The sequence below is a fragment of the Vigna umbellata genome, chromosome 5 (assembly GCF_029865625.1).
Source record: "Vigna umbellata cultivar VRB3 chromosome 5, Vumbellata_1.0, whole genome shotgun sequence".
In the NCBI taxonomy this organism is placed as follows: Eukaryota; Viridiplantae; Streptophyta; class Magnoliopsida; order Fabales; family Fabaceae; genus Vigna; species Vigna umbellata.
Genome location: NC_142169.1, coordinates 34,794,141 through 34,818,851, shown reverse-complemented (window position 1 = coordinate 34,818,851; position 24,711 = coordinate 34,794,141). Strand labels below are relative to the sequence as shown.

At 31.6% G+C, this 24,711-nt stretch overlaps 2 protein-coding genes and 1 pseudogene across 2 annotated transcripts; 1 reads left to right on the top strand and 2 right to left on the bottom strand.

The window, feature by feature from the left end:
* The first annotated feature begins 1,101 nt into the window (after positions 1 to 1,101).
* LOC124823334 (abscisic acid receptor PYL4 pseudogene) lies at positions 1,102 to 2,363 on the top strand (annotated as a pseudogene).
* Positions 2,364 to 9,731: 7,368 nt separating this feature from the next.
* LOC124823336 (protein trichome birefringence-like 33) lies at positions 9,732 to 13,069 on the bottom strand. Its single transcript, XM_047295526.2, has 6 exons — positions 12,724 to 13,069; positions 12,425 to 12,638; positions 10,900 to 11,071; positions 10,604 to 10,803; positions 10,362 to 10,520; positions 9,732 to 10,275 (listed from the first exon to the last, which is right to left on the bottom strand). Exons 1-6 carry the CDS (start codon positions 12,917 to 12,919, stop codon positions 9,936 to 9,938), a joined length of 1,281 nt encoding a protein of 426 aa, XP_047151482.1. The 5' UTR covers positions 12,920 to 13,069; the 3' UTR covers positions 9,732 to 9,935.
* Positions 13,070 to 16,046: 2,977 nt separating this feature from the next.
* On the bottom strand, positions 16,047 to 24,483 carry LOC124823337 (autophagy-like protein). Its single transcript, XM_047295527.2, has 11 exons — positions 24,121 to 24,483; positions 23,627 to 23,669; positions 22,959 to 23,012; positions 22,410 to 22,473; positions 20,730 to 20,786; positions 20,431 to 20,537; positions 20,275 to 20,313; positions 18,021 to 18,109; positions 17,845 to 17,923; positions 16,802 to 16,849; positions 16,047 to 16,666 (listed from the first exon to the last, which is right to left on the bottom strand). Exons 1-11 carry the CDS (start codon positions 24,321 to 24,323, stop codon positions 16,586 to 16,588), a joined length of 864 nt encoding a protein of 287 aa, XP_047151483.1. The 5' UTR covers positions 24,324 to 24,483; the 3' UTR covers positions 16,047 to 16,585.
* Between the last annotated feature and the right edge of the window lie 228 nt (positions 24,484 to 24,711).

Here is a 24,711-nt window from a genome sequence, read left to right as displayed (position 1 = left end):
ATCTGTTTATTTTTAGTCTTTAACCTTCCTCCCTTGCTAAACACCTGTTTGAAAAGAATCCAAGAATGGAGATATTTAACTAAAGGGATTTAGAGCTGCATATTTCAATTATTATTATGCATGATTTATCACTTTTCTAACCAAAAGGTTTGATATTTATACTTGCTGCAATAAAAGTATGTGTTAGTACCTTTCGGTCCAACATATTCACAGTTTCATTCTTACACAATCTTGGTAATTTTGTTCTCAAATTTCAATGACTCCAATATCATACATAATATCATATATATATATATTTATATTTTCCGATCATGCAAATATGGTTGATATGATATATTATTGTATATTGATGAATATATTTTGAATTATATTATGATATCAAAATTATACTTTAAAAATTTGTTCATGAGAATATCGAACTACACTTATTATATTGTCCATTAATATCTACTTTCACTTTTGAAATATATATGTATCTGAACTTAAAATCTCATTTTAACTAAGAAATAATACAATTTCATATTATCAATTTTAATATATTTTATATTCATATTCTGTGATTAATACAATATTTATTTATCATGATATTGCAAGCATTTAAAAAATTAAATATTATTACAAATCGATCAGTAATTGATACATTTATATACATGTACATTCTTACGTAGAGAACTACTCCCTAAAACTATTTAATTATTACGAAAAATAAGTTATAATATACATGAACAGAGGATATATGAATTGTCAAAATAAATAAAAAATGCAGGTGGTTTATTTGTAGTAATAATGTTACTATTAATTAATTTATTTATAATATAGATTAATTGTGTCTAAAAAAGGCATTAAGTTGGAAGAAAATATAAAATAAAGAAGAAAAAAGTAGAATATAGAATGGAGGTGAAAATAAATAAAAAAGTGATCCATGTTGAGGAATTAAATATTGATAGTTGTATATAAAAAAAGAGTAGAATAAAAAGAGGGATGGATGGAGAGGCAAAGTTGGAGTTTGAAATAAAGAAAAAGGTATAATTGATAAAAGCCAAGTCCAAATTATAGAATTGAAATGCAACTTGATCATCCACTTGCATGCTCAGCCTGCGTAAGAGATCAATCACAGACAATAACAATAACAACAACAACCACAACCTTCTCTCTCTACTCATTCACTTCCAATCCCATCTCCAAAAGCAAGAAAGAAAGAAAACTCAAAATAAGAAAACTCGTTTCAACAACAAAACTAATGCAACTTGTACTACAAAATTATTAACGCTTTCCCTCTCCAACACCTTCTCACTCTCGTATATATCCTTTCCTTATTCTCATACTCACCACATAGTTCCAGACAAACCCACCAAGATATTTTTACCTTTTCTAATTATTATTATTATTATAAATTAAATAATAATAATAACACTTACAATGCCTTCTTCCCTTCAGTTCGAAAGGTTCAATCCTGTAACCGACGCCGCAACCACCTGTTCCGCTGCAATCGCCAACGGCGTAAACTGCCCCAAACAGTCTCAAGCTCCACCGCCCTCCGCCGCGCGTCGTCTCCTGCTGCCCTCTCTCCCCGACGCGGTGGCGCGGCACCACGCGCGCGTGGCGGGGCCCGACCAGTGCTGCTCCGCGGTGGTCCAAGCTATCAGCGCCCCCGTCTCCGCCGTGTGGGCGGTGGTGCGGCGCTTCGACCATCCGCAAGGCTACAAGAACTTCGTGAAGAGCTGCCACGTCATCACCGGCGACGGCATTCGTGTGGGCGCCGTCCGTGAGGTGAGGGTGGTGTCGGGGCTCCCCGCGGAGTCGAGCACGGAGCGTCTGGAGATCCTGGACGACGAGCGCCACGTCATGAGCTTCAGCGTGGTCGGCGGCAACCACCGGCTGCGAAATTACAGGTCGGTGACGACGCTTCACGCTAGCGGGAACGGAACGCTTGTTATCGAGTCGTATGTGGTGGACGTACCGCAGGGTAACACTAAGGAGGAAACGTGCGTGTTCGTGGACACCATTGTACGTTGCAACTTGCAGTCGCTGGCTCAGATCGCTGAAAATAGCACCCCAATCTCTGGAAACCGAAACTGTTGATCACCGTCATTCATTTCCTCTCTCTTTTATTTTCTTTCTAATTTAAAACGGGTTGTCTTCCGGTTTTTTGTTTCATATTCGGGTTGGAACTTCGATTCAAGCCCGTATTTGGAATTGATATGCATCATGCATGGATGGGTAGATCAGTAGGGTTTTTCGGACGGCAATGGCTGAATCGATCAGTATGATATGTATATGCATAATGATATATGTTAATGTTCATATGAACGATCGGACGATGTAGTTCTTCTTTGCTTTCTTTAATTTTCTCCTTCTGATCCTTCATTTCTTCCTACCCTTCTCTTTCTTCTGTATGTGTATATTCTCTTTCATTCGTAACACGTAAATAATTATTAATTGTCTAATTATCTGTTTTGTATATGCTTTTATTAAGGTTGTTTCCTTTCGTGTTTATTAGGTATATTTTCTCCATGTATGGAAAATTGATGAGCTGAACACTGACACTGGTACACTAATACTGGGGATTTGTCAGCTCCTACACACACTACTGACACACTTCAACGCCACACTATTTTTCTTATATTTATATATATTTTTTTCAAAAAAAGAAAACAACAATTTATTTCTGTTTTCTAAAATTACATAATAAAAAATACTCAATTATTTCTTTTGCTTAATAAATTCAAGTAATTTAAAAGTTGTTTCCCAAATACAGATCGGACACTCTTAACTTTTTACTGTCTCGATGTTTGGGTTATTCCTGTTTGTTATGTGTTAAAAAGGACTTGAACCCTTAGTGGTAGTAAAAAGGCATTCTGGTACATATTCTGATACATATGTCAGTAAGTGTAATGCAAACAAGATATTAAATATAATTATATATCAATGGACACAACTATTTAACTTATTATTTATATTATTTGTAATGGGTTTTCGCGTATTATTTTTTATCTAATTAAAATCCATCATTATTTAATATAATTATTTAATTTATTTGTGTTAAGTGGTTTTTAGACAGAAAAAAAAACTTAATAATTTAACCACGAGATTTTAATTATATATATCTGAAAAAAGCATTGCGGCAATCGGACCTCTATTTGTAAAATTAAGAGTGATAGAAAAATAAAATAACAGCCTCCAATGTAGTTGGCCCTTAAATCACCCCTAGTGATAACCAAAATATATAAGAAATGTACAAAAACGTATAATACGAAAGATTTCGTGTAATATACTTAATACTTGGAATACCCTATGTATTTATTACTGGATTCCATGAGTTTTAGTAAACAATATCAAAAAGAGTATTGTGGAAATATGTTGTTAAAATTTATCACATAAATAAAACACGTAAAATAGTTCTTATTATAATTGTTGTTGTTGTTAACAAGACAAGAAGTCCAAGAAAATAATTGAACAGATACATGCATCTACATAAACAGAATAGTTCGTTTCAATATTCTCCATTTTAGAGTCATATTCTAAGGTGTTTTCTTTTGATGTAAAGCAAAGCATTGGCATTATACAGTACTGGCCGTATAAGCCGCTGCAAAGTTAGAATAGGAAGTGCGAAAGAAGACGATGGATGTGTAATAAGTGACTGAAAAGTTAGCGCGAATATAGTTTACGAACAAGTGACGAGGTAAAGTGTGTTATGTATTTGATTCCGCATGTGGAAATGAGAACATTATCGATATATATGTCTGAAAATTTCTAGGGATCAATGTTTAACACGATGTTTAGATTTAGAGAACAATACCAAGTTGCTGCCATATATGTACTTCACGTGTTTTCGAAAGCTGTGCCTGATATGATTCATTGCTAGGGGTCTAAAGCCATCTTATCCACCGTTCTGACCTTTGCCTCAAAGCTTGAATTTTTCTACTTTCGAATGGCTACCAACTACCAGCCATTTGAATTTAGCTACTTTTTTTTTCTTTTTTATAATTAAAATCACATGCAAATTGATTTTATTTTATGTCGACAATGCATTTATTTTCATTTAATGTAGACTGTACCATAGTTTTGACTTATGGAAAATTATAAAAATAAATAGCTTCTTATTGAATTTAGTTATTTCTCGAGCAATGGGACTTGTACTTTAAGAAATAATGTATACTTTAATTTTTAAAGTCAACAAAATACACTTATAAAAAATGTTAATTAAAACCAAATATTAAGATTACAGTAAAGTGTATATCTATATATATATATAATATATATATATAATATATATATAATATACATATATAATATATATATATATACATATATATATATACATAATATATATAGACATATATATACATATATGTATATATATATATATATATTATATATATAGAGAGAGAGAGAGAGTTTTAGTTCATAAGAACTTTTCAAAATTTTGGCTTTTTCATCTTTGACTTTTTTTTATAACAAATAGTTATGTTGGCCTGTAACTAATGTTTTAAAAATCAAGATAAAAATCATAAAATCTTCGAGAACTGAAACTACTATTATTATAAATTATGAAATTATTAAAATGTTAATTGTTATTTTTTTATAATTAACTTGTTAAATTCATCTTTACTCGTTTATCTTTTAAGCTTTTGAAATTTAAAGAATTAAAGAGGCATTCTCATATTTTCTTTTTTACAAGTATGTAATGTCAGAGAATATTTGTGTCATGGTAAACACGAAATATGAAAAATTCTCACTACTACACTGACTGCATTACTCTTATTTTGGACAGAATGCATGTTAAATTATAAAACGGTTACATCTCATAATACTATTAAAAAATGATTTATCCAAATTATATTTTATATCAGTACAATTATATAAAGATAAGACTATAATGGTATAAAACATATATATCCTAAGCTTATACGATTCTATTCCAAAATATATTTAAAGGATTTATTATCATTTCATTATTAAGAGAGTTACTCATCATCTCTTTGATAAAAACTCTATGTATAATCGTATACTCATACCAATAAAGTGATCATTATAAAAAAAGATAAACATAACACATACAGACAAACAAACAAGAGATGATAAGTTAATGTCTAAAATGAATCCTCATACAGTATAAATAAAATTAATCTCACATACTTAGTCAATCATATAAATCATTGGTAAAAAAACATAGCACATATAAAGACTCAAACAATACTCAATTATCCACATACAAACATTGATGTGCAATCTCAGGAGTCTTACTTGTTGTGGTATGTTATTTTGTAGAGTCATTGCCAATATATTTTATCCTACCACACACAAGTTTAATCCTTTAATACTTTTGGTCAAAGTAAAACTCCTATATTAGAACCTCATACACCTCATCACGTATTTCATTATACTCTACTTGCACTTGAATGGTTATTAGAGTGACAATATAACCCTCTAAATCTAGACTTTAACATCAATACATACACTAAATAAAAGCCACTATAGAATCTTCTTACGAGATTCCTGGAATTACACCAAACACATATGCTGCTCAATAGACATGATTACACATCAAGTTCCTAATACAAACAAACACACCAAAATTAATTCACAATTCAAAACCTTAAATAATCAATCCTATTTAAAATCACCAAATTTAGCTTTTCTCACCTGACTAAACTGCTCAAAGAGCTCTGAGACAACTCAACTTCTCCAAACTCCCAAGATAATCTATCTACACTTAGAAACATTACAAGACTGATCAGAGCTTATCATTATGATTATTGATCAATAAAGATTCATGTAAAAGACTAAAACGATGTGAGTAGAAGAAAATTGACTTGCAAGAGAAAATAGATTGGGTTCAAGAAAATATAGTAGAAAATCAACTCACTCAAACAAAAAAAGTTAATCAGTCCAAATTGAAGAACTTGTCACTTAGATATTCAATCAGACGCACAGAGGTTAACAACTCTTATATAAAATACAGAAATTCTAAAAAAGGAATTTTTAGATAAATAATATGTTTTAAAATAATAAAATTTATTATTTATATAAACCTTTTTAATATTAAAACAACTAAGTTTCATTATTTTTAAATTATTATCAATTTTAAAATAGTATTTTTTAAATCAGTATAAACAAACATATTTTTTATTATCTTTTTAAAAATAATAATTATGACTATATAATAGCCGAAAGAAACAATTGTTATTTTAAGAAACTGTAGATATATACAAGCTTCTTTTTTTTCAACACAATTTGTTTCGGGTATGAGGTCGAGTTACTCCAAACTCTTACACAATTTCTCCAATGAAACTGTGTAGTGCCTTGCTCGAGCCTTCGTCTTCACTCCATCGTCCGGAGGTGTACCTGCCAAAGGTTCTTCGATACTAAAGTCAGTGAATTGTCCATACAGTAGTTCAATGCAATAGTAATAAATACACAGTAAAAATGTCCTCTCTACTACTTACCTTTAACCTGTATTTATAGTTTTCGTGATGGACTTAAGATTAGTGAGATTTTAACTATGGTCCAATCTCATCCCAATACCCTTAAATACTAATTACCTTAATATTTGCGTATGTGACAGAACGTCCTATCCACAGCTGTCCGGCTGATATATAGAGTCTTAGTTCAATTGAATTAGTGTATTCTTTTTACCGAAGGTATTCGATCTAGTTTGACTTCGTGTGATTGTTTGTTCGTTCTTGGCCTGTTGGCTCTCAGTACACAATTTATTTTAAATATTTTGACATTTCATCATGCAATCTTTATTTCTTTATCTATCACCGGACATTTTCCTAAATTATAGTAATTAAGTACCGGCCGAAAGTTTTACCGAAACAGATAAGATGATATTTGTTATCTTTCGAAAGTAAATTAGGATAATCAGCCAAAAGAAAGAAAGAGAACGTTAAGCGTGGAAATCGGTGTGAAACGGTGGGCATGGGCATTTACAAGTTGCATTTTTTTTTTCTTAAAATTTACAACTTGCTCTGAAGCTTCTTTTATGCTTTCTTTGGATAGAAAGTTTACAATATTTGATTATAAAAATATGATTAAATTAACAATAAAAAAACAATTGATAGTAAAGTAATTTAATCTTATAATGGAAGGATACCACATTTGACTATAAAATGTATTGATATACACGACTGATTTAATTAAATTAATGAAGATGTGTAGGTTGTTTTTAAGTATAATATTACAATGGTTTCAAGGTGTATCTTTTAAAATATAAATACTTTTTAAAAAAAATTACTTCAGTTGAGATAATAAAAAATATTTTATAAAATATTAATTTCTTATAATTATTAGAAAAAATTGAAGAAATATTAGACATAGAAATAATCTAGTAATCTACTAAACAATATCCACAAATTTCAACTTTCTATGTATCTCGTATTTTCTTTTTCTCTTTCAAAAATTTTCTTACAACAAATTACCTTATAAAAATTCCTTACGACTCATCTTAAATCAATAATACCCTTAAATTTCATACATAGTAGATAATGTGTACAAAACAAATCATTAATTTTGTCGGCCCCAAATTGTACTCATGTACGTATTAGCCAAAGATATACAAACATGATACTAAAAAAATATATAATTTTAAATAAATGAAAAAAGAGATTTGTCATGATATAGCCATGCACGTATAATGGAACATATAAAATTAACAAGTTATAGAATGAAGGTCTGAAGTGCAACTTGGCATGGATGAACTCAAGTTGTTTGAGAGACAATGCATGTCAAGTTGTTGTTGTTTACCATACCATAGCTATTATTCTGTCTGATTATGTTATTAATATATATATATATATATATATATATATATATATATAATATTATATATATATATATATATTATTTGTATATAAATGTAAGTTGAGGTTGGAAAGAATGGAAGGAATTACAAGTTGGGTTGCAAGTGGGAATTCAAAAACATTGTTTAATGTTTGGTGAACCTTACCTTGTTTCGTTCCATGTACATTATACTGTTACAAAAACTATTTTACTACACAAGGACTTGGTCAAATGTACAACTTCTATATGTACTGTTTCATTTACTCATCAAAAAGATTCCTCTTTCGGCTTTCACCCTTTACTGTGTCTCTTATAGACTGTCATGTTTGATTCCAAAGATATTGTTTGATTAAACGCGTGTTCTTTGGTCAAAAGTTACAGTTTTATTCCTGTGTTGTAATTTTTATTAATTGGTTGGTTTTACTTCACCCGTACTTCAGCTTTATCAAGAGATCGTGTTTATTAATCATTTCCATATACCAACATCCTCCACTAATTTTCATGCCTTTTTAGGTATCTTAGTGCTCATGTAATATGATAGGTTATTTATGGACACAATTTGACGGTCATAACAAAAATTTGTTATTAATTTCAATTTACAAATTGATAATAAAAAATTGTTAATATAGTGATAGTTGATAAATTTTAGTGAGAAGTGTGAAATTCATCACTAATTACTTATTGTTATAAGTTTATTCATAAATTTTTTTTTTTGTAAAATTCATCGATAAAATGTTTTTTTTTTATTTTTTTTTCATTTTCTTCCCTTTCTCCTCTCCTTCACACTATTTTTATTAGTGTCGCCTCCTCATCTTCAACGATGTTAACGATTTCAATCATCAAAATTTTTCGATCATCAATATTCAATTATTACTTAATATTTATATAATTATATTTTTTTTATATTTGACATTGGAAAAAAATGTATCACCTCTTATATTGAATCTTAGTAATATTCTTTATTTTGATAGTTTTTTACATTTTGAAAAAAGTATTTAATTAATATTTAATATAATAAATTGATGAGCACGGGTATACTCGATGGAGATTAAATGACACACAAATTTCATAAATAGTTTATGGAAACTTTGTATAATATAGGAAAATATTTTTTTCTCAAATCTAATGATCAGTTACAATTCATTGTTCATATTATTGCCTTAAAGATGTTTTTATAAAGATTATTATTATTTTTCATAACTTAGGATCGACTATATTTAAGGAATTAATGCGTAGTGATTTAAAACAAGTACAACATTATAGTTGAATAAGAAGAATAGGAATGTTATTGAGAAGGAACTTATAAGGAGCAAGTTTGATTAAATTTGATTCTAAGAATATTTATCATTGACATTTTCCTTATTCACAGTTTTCTCAAATATTGCCTTTGAATAATTTTGATCTGAAAAAGAAAAAAAAAAAGAAGAAGCATGAGTGTTATATAAATATTAGCTAACGTGAATAGGTATAAAAAAACATAACTTTTAAGTTTCTCTAGGCACAACATTGTGAATGAGTCTATTAAAAACAATTGAAGACTCTTTAAGTTAAGCACAGAGATTAGCTCAAATGAATGAAAATGGCTTGGAATTTTTATAGAAGATATTAATGATGTTCTTTTAACATTAAATTTTCTGAATACGAGAAATCACTAACAAATTCATTCTAATGTACATAGCTATACTCCCACTTTCAAATCAAATTTCAAAAAATTACTAGTTTTGGGTGTTTTTCCATCCCAATTCTGATTGGCAGATATATACATATCTGTTATCATTTTTCTTAACATGATACTTAAAAGCAAATAATCGAGATTTTTAAATATTTTCTTTTCGTTTGATGAATCTTTAAAGGTTTTATGATATATATGAATTGTTTCTAAAAATGTTTTAATTTAATCAATCTATTTTGATCTTACAGTAATCATTGAATACTTTCTATTGTCATGATAAAAAAACACACACATATTTTCCCTTTTATATTTGATTTCACACTATCAACAGTTCAATTAAACAATGTGTTAACATTGTGCTAGAATGTACAATCTGCTCTTTCTTCAATGTTAACTACTACTATTATACATAAATCCTCTCTTTTTTTCCTCTATCAATTTGTTCTCTTCTATCCTATTATTTTATATACTTAATTTATTAAGGAAAAAATAACTTAGCAAACAAAAGTTCGTTCCAAGTGTCTTGAAGTCCTGGCAAACACCAATGCACACAATCAGCGTAGCTAGCAGGGTTAGCCAGTTGCTCTGATGTCAATGGGTTCCATTGCTTCTTGTAAATTGATGTGTGTGCATCTTTTCGATAGTTGGAAAGTTGAGTAATGTTGAGAAAAGTTATAGGTACTTTCGATTTTCCAAACACTTCTCCAATTACTTGCATTATGGTTCTTTTAGAATCAGAACCCCAATATGTTGGATCATCGATTGGTGTTGTTTCATTGTAGCAATTCCCTTCTGATTCTCCTCTCCACTCTATGCTTCTGCAATTTATATCAATGTGAATAATAAGTTAAGTATATAACAAATTCTTATTAGTATATATTTTATGTGTCTGAACCATACTCACTTTGCATGAGAAGGTGACATGCTGGTGAAGAATACTCTTGTCTTGTTGAAGTCCATGTTCAACTTCACCCATCTAACCATACTTTTCATAGCCATACGATAAGCATCTTCTGTTGACATCTCGACAGTCTTCTTTACTTCATCATTAAAAGATCCAAGCCTGAAAGTTTGAGAAAACTTTAGGGAATATTTTGCAAAGAAAAGTAAATAATCGGTTGAATAAAGAAAGGTATAGAAGCATACAAGATCTTCATCTTGGATCCTGTAATCCACCAAAGATAAGTGTTGAATACGATAATGTCAGCACCTTTCCAGTGACGACCATGAGTGTTGATTGAACCCTTTCTCACTATTCTATCAGTTACCCTATGGATCACAGCATTATCGGAGTTTGATTCAAGTAGAAAAGGTGCCCAGTAAAACTCAATTGTGGCATTGTATTCCTGGTTAAATAACACGATGAAGACTGAGAAAAAAAGAAGAAAGACACATGATTATGAATTGTACAGAAGCAAAGAGTGAGAGATATAATTAAGTACCTTGGCTCTAAAGATAGTGAGGGAACCAAGGGTTTCCATGGATTTGGCATGTTCAGGAATGAGGTGATGGAGAAGACATACCAAAGAGACATATTGACCTCGGTTGAGAGAGTCTCCAACAAACATCATCCTCTTCCCACGAACCTTCTCCAGCATTAAACTTGCATTGAATCTGTTGTTCATCTTAAATTAATGAATTAAGATTACTTTGAGCTTTCAATGGATTTAAGTGTAAAATGTTAAATGTAAAAAAAATAAAACTGGCCAAACATGTCTTGCAAAAAATTTTGCATACTAAATTTTGGTGTAACCTACGATTTTAATGACTTTAAAGATAACTGATTCATTAATTGTTGCATTGGTATGAATATAATGTCTCCATATTTTCTCATTGGAAACTTTTCCAGTCTTATCTGACCAAATCCTTCTGTAATGTGTGTCTGATATGAATGACCATGCTGAATTTGCTTTGCTTTTAAGATGAAATAAAAGCTACATAGCCCTCTCCCTCGTTAACAAGCATCGCTTGATCACTGTGGAAAACATGTGGTAGTTGTTTGTTTGCATTATTAAACGTAAATTTAACTTCAAAGACCCTACCAAAGAAATCAACCCAACCAACGCTTTTAATTTTCTTTTAGTTTCCACCACAATTCACCAATCATTCTAGATTTATTAAGGAAAAACGTAGCCACAGCTTTAGAATTTTAATTTTCTGTTTCAAGTTACCAATAATTTTCAACCCCAAAGCAAGTCCAAAATAAGGGCTTAAAAAACCAACTTCTAAATTAATTAAATTAATATATAAAATATCACAACACATTTTCAAATCTGTGTAATTAGCTGGGCCATCCTCGATTAGGAATAAAAATTAAAACCTAATGCATTTTCGGACGATCGAGTTTTGGTTTTATCTCAAACTATATGTTTAAATTCATATTAAATATATATTAATTGTAATTATATTTTAGTTTTTCAATTTGATATAATAAGATTAATATATTTAGGTGACAAGATAAACTACATTAAGAAATATTTTAAACAATTATATATGACACAATTTCCACTAATTTATATATTACAAATTTAGTTTATAAATTAACGTGTATCTTTGAGCTTGAAATGTTGGTAAATCTCGATCCAATTGATTTGATGTTGGTAAAATAATTAAAAATTTTGGATTAGGATGGAGTTAAAGCTGTCCTTGCAACACATTTAGTCCCACTGTTAAAAAAACACAAAAGGTCCTACTGCAAAACAGAGCTATAACTACAAGTGTCCAACTCCATCATTGCATGGCTTAATAGGTACAAGATTGTTGGTGCCAACCATTCAATTGTCATTCAATAAATGGGCAGTTATATTACGACTTCAATATTCACAGCGTTCAACCACCACACCATGTCACACCGACAACTTGGACCCGACAAAAAACACAACACACATTTTTTAACATTCCTTTCTAGCTATTTCCAAATTACTAGAATAATAAAAAAAATGTTGAAAAAAATAGCGAAGCACTTACGTGGGAAGATCGCAACCGTGAGGTTGCCATCGCCATCGTTGATACTCCTTCTCAGGCCGACCGTGTTCTTGACATGTTAACTGGGGCTGTATGTAGGGACAATCCGATTCCTCGTACAGTGGGCGAGTCAACTCGTCGCGTACCCACCTTCCCTGGAACACGTCACACCCTCCTTCTTCTTCTCTTTTCGTTTCTGTCACCGTCGTCGTGTTTCCTTCATTCGAAGACCAAGAACATGAAATAAGAAGCGATAAAGATGGAGATGATAATAAGAAAAAGAAAGAAGGAGTGAAACTCACGGGGTGTAGAGAAGAAGAGGGTTTGCGTTTGATCCTTAGGGTGTGGATGAAAGATGAAGAGAAAGTCATGACCAGAGAAGATCGCAGCGAAGAGAATGAAAGCTAAGAGGGTGAAGAGGTAAGAAGAAGAGCGAGGCTTCACTCTCAGAAGTGAAGGGAAGAAGGAGGAAGAAGGTGCCTTCATCAAATTTTGCATCCATAAACTATGCTTTTCATTCTTCTATAACACCAACCATTTTAATTCAGAAGCCATGGTCTTGGAGTTCTATACCTAAAATATGCTACTTTCTAAGAGATCAGAACTTTCTATGTAAACCAATCATCCTCCGTGATCTCCGTCACATTTCAAAATTATTTTTTTAAACTATTTTGTTTTTATTTATCCCTCCTTTTCAAAGCATAAAATATATAATATTAATTCTTTTTTTCTCAACTCGATATTAATTTTCACGTAATCTTTGATTAAAATTGATGGTGTCAAATACGCATATACTCCGTTTGAACAATTATCATAGTTAAAGACTGTACTCAAATTAACCGAACCTTGGAAGAAAAAGTTGAAAAAATAATAGTTTTCTTTGCTAGTATTTCTGTTATTACTACTAAGTACATTTAAATCAAATAAACAAAATGGTGTCACCAAATATTTTTCTGAATTAGGGTTTGGTGGAGAATATTAGGTAGATGGTGATTAGATGTTAGGTTGCATTTCGAATTCACATGGACACCACAACAATGTTGGATCCTGCAGGCTATAATTCACATATTTACATATATATAAACCAATAATTGCTAACATGAGCATAAAAAAAGATGTTTTATTCGCTAGTTTGGTTGGTTTTGTGTTCAATTGAAGTGTTGATTACAAGCAAAGGGAACTTTGAGTTTTACAAATGGTCCTTTGGATTTGGTCTTGTTTGTTCTTCTATGTCTGAGCGATATAGCAAATATCAAAAGCCTCACATGGATCAACTAAAGTGCAATATATGAACAAAATGCATGGAGAGAATAATACAATAGAAAAAAAAACTTTTTTTTAATGAAAACATATCAATAAATAAAATCATAAATTTAAATAAAAGACAAGGGTAATTCTTCTATCTAGTAAATATGACAAATAATTACCAAGTAAATATGACACATAATTACCAAGTCTTTCACACACTAAAAAACTTATTGAGTTATAATGGCAAAACTCAAATTGCACGTATTCAAAACATAAAAACTGTATTCACAAAATACTTACTGTTTCGGTTGGAAAGATCCGATGATCGTTCGTCCTTCCTTGCTTTGTTCTGCTTCGATCGTCAATCCTCTTCAAAACACAATCCACACCAATCAGTTGTTGACCTGCAAAAGACACTCTGATGCTCAAGTCAGATATGTAAGTCTCTATTTGATTATAATAGAAAAAAAAAAGTGTTTTTGGACATTAATCGTATATTTATATTTATAGGACTTATAACAATCAAGTCCATTAATTAATCATTAATCTCGTATATTCATATTTGATATTGTAATGAAATCATTAATACCTACTAATATACCTACTAACTGTCCATAAATGACCGTTACACTCTTAATTAGACTTTAATTATCTAAAGTGGTTGTCTCAAGCGATTGGCTACCTTTATCGATAAGTTGATTCTCATTGTAATACCATCCGGTATATTTCTTGTAGTACACTTATTAAGAAAAATACAATTCTTCTTAATAAATATTGTAAATTTTTCATAACACACAATTATCTAAGTTTTTCACAATCCTAGAAAATTTAATTGAGTTGAAGTATAAAACTCAATTCAATTGAGAGTAAATAAATATGTTGAAAATCTCAATTTAATTAAAAAATATCTCCGTTGTGATCAGGTATATATATATGTGTCGTTTTTTTCATAAGAGGCATAAACTATTTAGTTGAAGTAATATTTTTCTCATATATCTCATGACGATAAGGGCTTCGTAATGCAAACTTAAGCTTCTTTGTATAAGATGAGAAATATTAAAGACATACACATCATTCAAACTTGGTAAATTATTGGGTGATGAGACCCGAATCAAACTTTGCTAATCTCAACGAGCCTTTTTTACAAGCACAAATTCAATCACACAATCAACAATCAAACTCAGTTCATTAAGACTATGTTTAGATATTTAATATAGAAGACAAATGAAATAAAAAGAAATAAAGTATTTGATTGATTGATTTTTTTTTTATGATACAATAGAAAAAGAAAAATCTTCCCAGTACAAGCATTGGCTTTCAAAGACTTCTTGGTTCGCTTGGTTGTTTATCGTTCCTACTCTATCGTAGTCAACAACAACAATGATCAGAAACTCTATAAATCTATGCACATCATCATGTGACGTAAGTACCCACAAGAAGGAAGAATTAGAGTTGCGTAAAATCAAAGGCAGGATGAGGATGGGTTTGCATTTATGATGATCGGCCTAATGTGGCGTATAATAGTTATCTTGCTGCCTTGTCCATTTCAAAAAACAAAAGCAAAACTGGAGGCTTGCTAGTTAAGTCGTCACTGTCACTCTCTGTTTGTTTTAGAATCTTTTGTTAAGAATTATCATAAGAAATATAAGTCACGTCCATTTGATGTGGCCACAAATTATGAAGTTCAAATAATAATGAGGTATCAATGAAGAAACTCATTGTATTTTAGTAGAGTGATAATAAAATATATTCATAGTATTTTTATTTAAATTAATCATTGGATCCTATCAACAAACACTGATTCACAACAAACTAACTGAATCGGTAACTAAGTCTAATAAAATTTTACTGTCAATTCTTCAAAAGTATATTGTTCTTGTAAGGGGAGAATGAACGAGTGCTATTATTTTTTATAATATTATTTAGTTTTTATTTTAATTTCATATAACAGATAACACTACAAGAAGTACTATTCAATCATTGTCATCAATTAGGTTGTATAACTGTTACTCTCAGGGCAACAATAAAATATCTGAACATGTTCGTTTCATCTTCCCACGGCTGCCTTATGGAAGTCTTAGGTTATCTATTGCAGCTAATATGCGTATCACACAAATAGTGCTAATAAGATATAACACACTTCATTTACTATTCTCTAGTTTTAGTCAAATTATTGTTGGAAAAATATAAAATTACGAGTACAAACGAAAACTGAGATCACAAAATTTAGTAAAGAATTTATTCAAAAGTGTTAGAAATTGTTATTAGTTCTTGTCAATAGGTAAACATAACGTGGTGGTATGTACAAAAACTCGAGTATTACAAAAGCCAGCAGCGGATAAATAACATGGGATGACTGAAGACAAGAGATTAATGCTGACCATTGAACTTACATTTACTTTGGATATATTAGGCCATCTTAGGCAGAAAGCTAACAGCATTATGGCACGCCCAATCCATATTAAATCAAGTAGAAATGCAAGAATGGTTACAATATGAGAAACAAAAAATAATTAATGGTCAAACTAACAAAATAAAAGTTACAATTTCATTCAATTATCTGATTATCAGCCAAAGAATGTCTACCAAAATTATTAGATTAGCTCCATTATAATCAATCCCTCCTTTCTTAAACAATTATCCCGACTTTCTTTTTTGTGTTATCTTTGTTTTCTTCTTCTTCCTCCTGCTCTTTCTCCTTGTCTTTCAAAGACGATAATGATAAATTCATGGAGGGACAATCAGAAAAATAATTACAGATTTCTGAGGAATGTTGCATATCAAGGAAGCTCAGAACTGACCAATAGGGTATCTGAAAATGGAATTTTCTGCATTTGTCTGCAGAATGTTTGCCTCGTGTTTGTAAGATTTTCCGTAAGAAATTCACCAGATATATCCAGAATCAAAAATATAATCTCAGAAGTTCACAGGTGAATAGGAGCTCCGGTAACTTTCAGACGGTCCCTTAAACCTCCTCACCAAAGAAGAACACAGACTCTGCAAAGAAAAAGTAGATGCTTAGACTAAAGACGTAACTCCCAACCGTTGAGCTAAAGTTTTAAAAACCCATTTTATCTTTCCCTACCGCCTGATTGGAAAAACTAAAATTGAAGCATTCATGTAGAACAATACCTGTATTCTCCTAGGCAAGCTGACCCAGAAGTCCAAGTTAGGGATAATCTGAAAAACAGAGTCAAAGGAAAAACATTTCAATCCAAAAAGCAGTGAAGACCCAAAAGGGTGGATTTAGTGCTTTAAAAGAGTGCTGTGAAGGATTTGACATGAAATTAACATTGTAAAACATCATAAACCAACTGGGTGTTATTAACAAGCAATTTCCCGCCATTGAAGGGACAGCAATGAATTTGAGTTTCAGTATGGGATGAGGAAAATTTAGCAATGACATTAAAGTTACCCATACATAAATACTAAAGCCGACCAAGAAAGGCAAACAGAAGTGTTACACTATGCAATGTTGATTAAAAATACCTCAGATAATAATTAAATTAAATCAATAGAAAAAAAAAGGCCAATAATAACTAACTGAAAAGGGTTTCTTTTTCTCTTTTCACTTTCTAGGGAGAAGAGCAAGTATAACGAAACAATTATGGACTAGTCAGTTCTTACAACCTACATTAAACGCTAAGTATGACATTTGCTATAATATCAACTCGTTTAAAATTTATCATTTTAAAAATTATAAAAAGTATGTGTTTTTGGTCCCCAATGAGATGCTGCAAACAAAACTTTTGCCAAAAGTAGAGACTAAACAAAAATAAAATTTAAATTGAAAAAACCATAATTTAGAATAACATATTTAAGTGCAAATAAAATGAGCATGGATGCACATAATAATAGGACTATGGGAAAGGGGACTTAGATACGACAGTTGCGTTATTGATAAGTTAGTTAGAGGGCTGACGAGTTAAATAATTAGGAGGACGTAAGAGAAGGGATTGATTCTAGTTTGTATCATTCGTAAATAGAGTATTAGGTCTTTGTGAAGAGGAAAACCTTGGAAGAGAAGAGATTGCTTGCCTATTCCTTGTTCTTTTCATCCTATACATTAAAGTTTTTCTTTTCTTTCCTATTCCTAATTATTGGTTCGTAACACATACCCTACAGGGAAGAGAGTAAAAGACAAGTAAACAACATAAAGGTAGCAGAGAGCGTACATCTACACCACGGATCCCGAGGAAGAAAAATCGGTAAACTATACCAGCCAGGAGATATGCAGCAAAAAGGCACAAAACACTGGAATGAGATAAGATGAAACAACTATTAGTAATTTAGCAAAATCACAGTCCCCCATGATAATTCACAGACCCAGGAAAGACAGTAAAACCCTTACATGATCATTAAGGTGCCAAACCACCCCAACCCTCCTCCATGAACATTTATAATGACGGCACAACCAGATGGGTGCTTCAGCTCTGTAACCTGTTTGAGAAAATTAAAACAGACAGTAAATAATAGCTGTCTTTGCTTTTAAATTAATATCACCTATTGCCCTATGTTTTCCACTTTTTCCCAGCCATCATTCATATTCTTCTGTTCCATTACTAGACGTATATCAATGCAGGGGAATAAGCGATTGGATTTCTGTCCAACTTTCTTCATTTTGAACAGCAAAAAATTTAAGACATAAGAAAAAGACTCATTATCTTGTGTATTAAAGCTGAGAGCTTGTTAGCTTAGCTCTGCTGCTTTTTTGCAAAGTCAATCAATTTTCCTTCCATCTATATTCAACATCTATGGCTTCGAAAAAAATGCATTTTGACTGGTAAGGTCTTTGATCTTTTAATTTCACAATTAAAACTCCATTCAACAATAATACAGAGATAAAATAATTTGAGCACATTACAAAACAATAAATGTTTTCACATCATTGAGGGACATGGCAGTTGGTGAAGAAAATAGCTGGAAAAGGAAAAATATAAGAAAATCTTTCTTGGTACACTTTCAACTGATAAACTAATTGATAGAAAAAGAGAAAGAATGATAGCATGTCTGCAATATACGATAATAGTAAATAAAAGGAAGCCAACAACAGAGAATATACCACATTCATGGACAGCAATATCATTTGATAATATTATGAAGATTCTACTAGACGAAAAGGAAAATCCAACAAATTCAATCACATCCGTTGCTGATTCAAGAGACCACAAACAATATTTCCTAGATTTTCAAAAATTGTCATTAATTTACATTTTCCAAGTAGACAAATTAAAAATATATACTGCAAGAGAACATAATAGAGCTATAATAAATCTGCCTCATGGTATATCATACAGTAACAGATAATATGCAAGGAAGCACTAATTATAAAAGATATGCAAAATGGGGAGTGCTGGCTTGGTGGTAAAAGTGGAAGGGAATGAGTGGTTTGAGTCCCTCCCGCTTAATAAAAACCTAACATTAACAATTAACATTTGCCCAATCAAAAAAATAAAGTTTAATCCTTTCGAACATCCCTATTTATGTAGGATCGTCTCAAGTAGGTCCTCGTATTATAAATGTTCTCGATTAGGTCCCTTATTATGAAAAATTGAATCAATTTAGGCCTTACCGTTAGTTCCATACTAACACCGTTAAAGGGGGTGACACGTGTCAGCTCGTGGTTTTTTTGAATTTTTTAATTATATTTTTTATTTTGTTAAAAGTAAAATTTAAAAATGTCACGTGTCAAATTGATAGTGCCACGTGGCAATGGCAATGTGACATGGCACTGACAGTGCCACATGTCATTGTCAAGCAACATGTCATTGCATTAGTCTCAATTTGGTCCCTGTATTTTTATTATGTTCCAATTTGATCCCTGTATTTTTATTTTGTCTCAATTTAGTCTTAATTTTAAAAATTAAACAATTTTTCCCTCCTCAAATTCAAACAAAGTTTAAATTGTATATATTTAAATAACATAACATAACACGAGCATGTTATGTCATTCTTTTTTTAAACCCTTATAGATATATTTAAATAACATAATTAACATTTCTATGATTAAGTAAATATAAATATAATTAAACTTAATCTTGTTAAAAATATTTATTAAAAATATTAATTTTAATAAAAATATTTGTTAAGATTTATATACAATTTAAATTTTGTTTGAATTTGAGAAGGGAAAAAATTGTTTAATTTTTAAAATTAAGACTAAATTGAGACAATAAAAATACAGGGATCAAATTGCAACATAATAAAAATACAGGGACCAAATTGAGACTAATGCAATGACACGTGGCCTGACAATGACATGTGGCACTGTCAGTGCCATGTCACACTGCCATTGCCATGTGGCACACTATCAGTTTGACACGTGGCATTTTTAAATTTTACTTTTAAAAAAATAAAAAATAAAATAAAAATAATAAAAATATAATTCAAAAATTCAAAAAAACCACGAACTGACACGTGTCACCCCCTTTAACGGTGTTAGTATGGAACTAACGGTAAGGCCTAAATTGATTCAATTTTTCATAATAAGAGACCTAATCGAGAACATTTACAATACGAGGACCTACTTGAGACGATCTACAGAAATAGGGATGTTCAAAAGGATTAAACCAAAAAATAAAAGATATAAAAAATAAAGTACTCACATAATCACAGGCACCTAATCTCTCCAGAGCTTGTGGTCCCTGTAAGTAGAAGATTGATAAATGACACTCCATCCAATCATTACCAGAGTCATAATATCTCTTTTAATCAATTAAAAACTTAAAATAATAAATAAGTAAATAAATAAAAAAGCCAACCTGCACTCCATTTGAATTGCAAATAACAGATACAGCTAGCGAACAGTTGAACTTGGGGCCACTGTTTGACATTTTAACAATGACACCAGTATGGGGATTTTTCTTATCTGCCATTGAAATAGCCTTAGAGTCATATTTTCTAGTTAAGTTCATACTTAGAAGCATTACTCAACCACTTAAATCAAAATAGTGCATAAAATACAAAACAGGTGAATAACTGAAGCACCACAAATTAGCAAAAGCAAACCATAGACTAAAGAAAATAAGGAAACAGAAACAGATAGGAAAATTGGGCTTACCAATTATATCAACATCTATTTTTGGGCCACGTCCTATGGCTGTGCATACATGATAACCTGCATTAATTACTCTGTTAGAAGATGAATATTCTATCCTACCAAAACTTCACTCTTAGATGTGTAAAATAACTGACTTCAATAGGATATAGTTTATGTCTGGAAGGCTTTTAAATGGTTGAGCAAAGTAGAAGGGTAGTGCCAAAATTAACTATTGACCTAAAGATGATGAAGGGGGAATATTATTTCAAGCCTCTACTAAAGAACATTTCAGCTCTACTAGTTGCATTCTACAAGCTAAAACAATGTTAATAATGAAAAAAACTAAGTAGTTCATACATGAACACATTTTTTTTTCAGATTTTAAGTGCAAGAGTGCTAATGAACAAGTAGAAGCAAATGAGTAAATAGTTAAAATCAGCGGCACAGTAGAGTATAGGTTGTTCACATACCAAAAGCAGTTTACAAAAAATGAGAAACAAATGAAAAAAATAAGACAAAATACAAGAAATATTAATTAGCAATAAAACTTGTAGAAAAAAGTGTGATAATTATTTACTTATGTGTATGTGTAATTAGCTGATACGAAAAAGTTCAATCATGCCATCCCTTAATATAATATAAGGTCCTATTAGGAGGTTGTAAGCTTAAATTTAAAAAAAAAAAATTGTTTGGATAAATATGGGTGAAATGGCTTTTAAATCAATTTTAATTCACTTTTGGAAGCAGTAATTAAAAAAGTTTCCTAATTCTACTTCTAAGGTTTTAGAAATCATCTCATCTGTCTTGGTATTTTCCTGTATCCTTCTCCAACTCTTGTTCAGAGTCTCTCTGCCTCCACTCACTCACCACCAACTCCTACACCCTAAACCATCGCGCTTCCCTTCCCATGCCTATCCATCACCTACACACAGCCCTCTCCTGGCAGCCCCACCCCTCACCCACATTTCTCCCACCCACAATTCCTCTGGTGGCAGTTCCTCCACCTGCACTGACCCCAAAACTTCTGTCATGTCCATTGACCATGACCCCAATGCCTTTATCCACCTCCCCCTCTTTCACCCCATGTTTCTAACTTTCCATTGAATAAAATTAACCGGGTACCATATTGGATGCAGACGGAATATTCTTTCCTGCTGTGCTTCACTCCAGATCCTCTCATCAACACCTCATTTGAACAGTCTCACATCTTTTCAGTTAACGTTTTAAAGAACTATAAGATTGACAACATTTTAAAACTGGGTAAAAAAAACAACTACAATAGAGGACAAACTAAAACCTGGTTTTAGTTTTGAAAAATTGAAAATCATCCCAAATGGGGCCTAAACTGTGTAACGGTGGTGGTAGAATCAATATTTTTCAGCAAAAGAGATTTAGTAAAAGAGACTACAAGCAAAACATGACCTGAACTGCGTTTTTACTTAATGACAATCTCAAAAGAATGCTTCAGAATAAGCAATTATTCTGCAATTGGAGAAATCACACCAAGGTCCAACACCTACTAATCGTATAATTCATTTCAAAACAAGGAACTGTCCATCTTAAAAGGCACAACAACTAAACAAAGCAGCAGAACTGTCCAGTTGTTACCGCCACTGCCATAGGCATAAGCAGTAGACAGTGGACTCATTTTATGTACAAAAACAAGTAAATGGGAAAAGACAGATATGACAGGAATTCTACCTCCAACTTTGTTTGCCACCAGTGCATTGCACTGAGTCCCACAATGATTTGGGCCTCCACAATCCTAAAGCATACAATAGGACAATCAAATAAGCAGAAAACATTGCATAATAATGGGATAATAAATAATTGAATATATTACATTATTTCCACAAATTCTTTAAATAATTTACTTCTTAGTAAATGAGTTTATACCTAACCTAATTCATAAAATAGACTTATAAGGTGAGGATTGCATGCCACCTATATATTATACTTTGACCTTATTCCTAATCAATGTAAGATTTCCAACATACAACTTCTCATATTGAGGAATTAACATCTCGAACATGGGATTGGATATTTGTGGATGATGTAATAGGAGGTGCCATAGTAGTCTCAAAGAACTTGAGTAAGGATAGACTTTGCATGACTTTGAAACTATCTTAGTAAATGGGTTTATGTCTAACTTAATCTTATAAAACCAATTCATAAATCACACGAAATCATGATTACTGTACGTCAATCAAAATAAAGAAAAATAGCATCAAAGAAAAGAGAGAAACTCACCCAGCAATCAGCACATAATGGAGGATCATGATTGAAAATCATTCCATCGCAAAGCTGCTCACACAACCAATGCACAAAATTCAATTATAGATCAACATGGCACAAACTTTAAGCTACTACAAGACCACTGTTGCCTATAAACGTATATGCAGCGTTTTGAAAGTTCGTCTATTCATAGCCAGTTCAACTAAAGTGATTGACCTTGCATAGTTACATACAACAAATACCAGTTCACAAGAGGACCAAAATGAAGCAAGTTTCTAACTATTAAACCCCTAAATTAACGTCAATATTATATGGGTTGAACATTTTAGTACCTGAGATTTAAAAAAACAAACTTTGTTAGTCCCCGATTTTACAAAAGGTCATTTTTATTATCCTCTTCTACAACAGATTTCACTGCCGTTTCTCGTAAAAAAACTAAAGAAAATGACAATTTTAAATTTCCAGCGACTAAAATGGAAGATGCATACAATCCCAACGACTAATTTAGAAATTCACTCGTTTCTTCAGAGAGTTAAGGTATCAAAGCCCAAAAAAGAATAACAGATAATATTCTGTGTTTATGAATTATGTCAATGACCATAGACAACTAAAAAACATTACTGATGGATGGAAACGCTACTAGCCAGAATCCAAAGAAATAAGTGTGACCTGATGGAGCCAACCTGAAACCAAAGTGTGGTCTCGTTTACTGCCACTTTGTAAAATCTACAAGCACCGAAATAAATATGAAAAGAAAACCTTCAGTCAGAACTGCATAACTGCCATATCCTTACAAAGTAATCAAGAGTAAAGACAGTAAATCCCCTTTTCTAGATCGTGATTTAAGAACCGACGATACCGCCATTGCCAAATTACAGCAAAAACCAGAGAATCCAGATACTAACAGATAAAACATTCCAGAACACTAAATTCCAAAAACTCTAGCTATAAAATTAACAAACTAATCCCCGAAACTACCATAATTTTGAATCAGGGAAGACCGAAAAATGATAGAACAACTAATGAAAAGAAACCGTATATACCTTAACAGGGAAAACGATATTAAATCGGATAAAACGAAGAAAAGACGGAAAATCGTTAAATCAACGCAACAGAAAAACAGATATAGAGAGGGTTAAGGCAAGATCAAGAAGAGAAAGAGAGAGAGAGAGAGTACCCGTTTTCGCTGAGGATGCCGTGAGGGAAGTTGCGGATGGGAGAAGAGAGGGTGTAATTGTAAAGATGGTCTCCGTCGGGAAAAGAGAATCGGCAAGGTACGGAGGCGGTGGCGGAGGTGAGGGGTAGAAGAAGCATGAAGATGATGATGATGATGCGTTGATGCAGCATTGACATTGCGAAGGTTGAAGGTTGAAGAGACATTTTATTTCATTTCATGCTGCTCGCTGCATCGTATTGAGTTGGTTGAGCAGAAGAGAGTGAAGATTGGTTTGGAGAAGCGTGGAATGTGGGGGCGAAAGAAAGAACTATTGGCTATTGGGACCATCTTTAACCCACCCCACCCTTCTCCCCGATTTTACAACTGCTTCCTTTACCCTCTTACAAATAAAAATATATATATATATATATATATATATATTAGACTAAATTATGTAATTATTTTGTATCCTTTTCTGCTTCATTTTAAAGAGTTTGATTTTTTGTAAAACTTTTTCCCTTCTTATTCTTCATTTGACCTTATAATGCAACTCCAAAAGCTTAACAAAAGGTTAATGAAGGAAGACAAAATTGTATTATTCTTTAACACGTG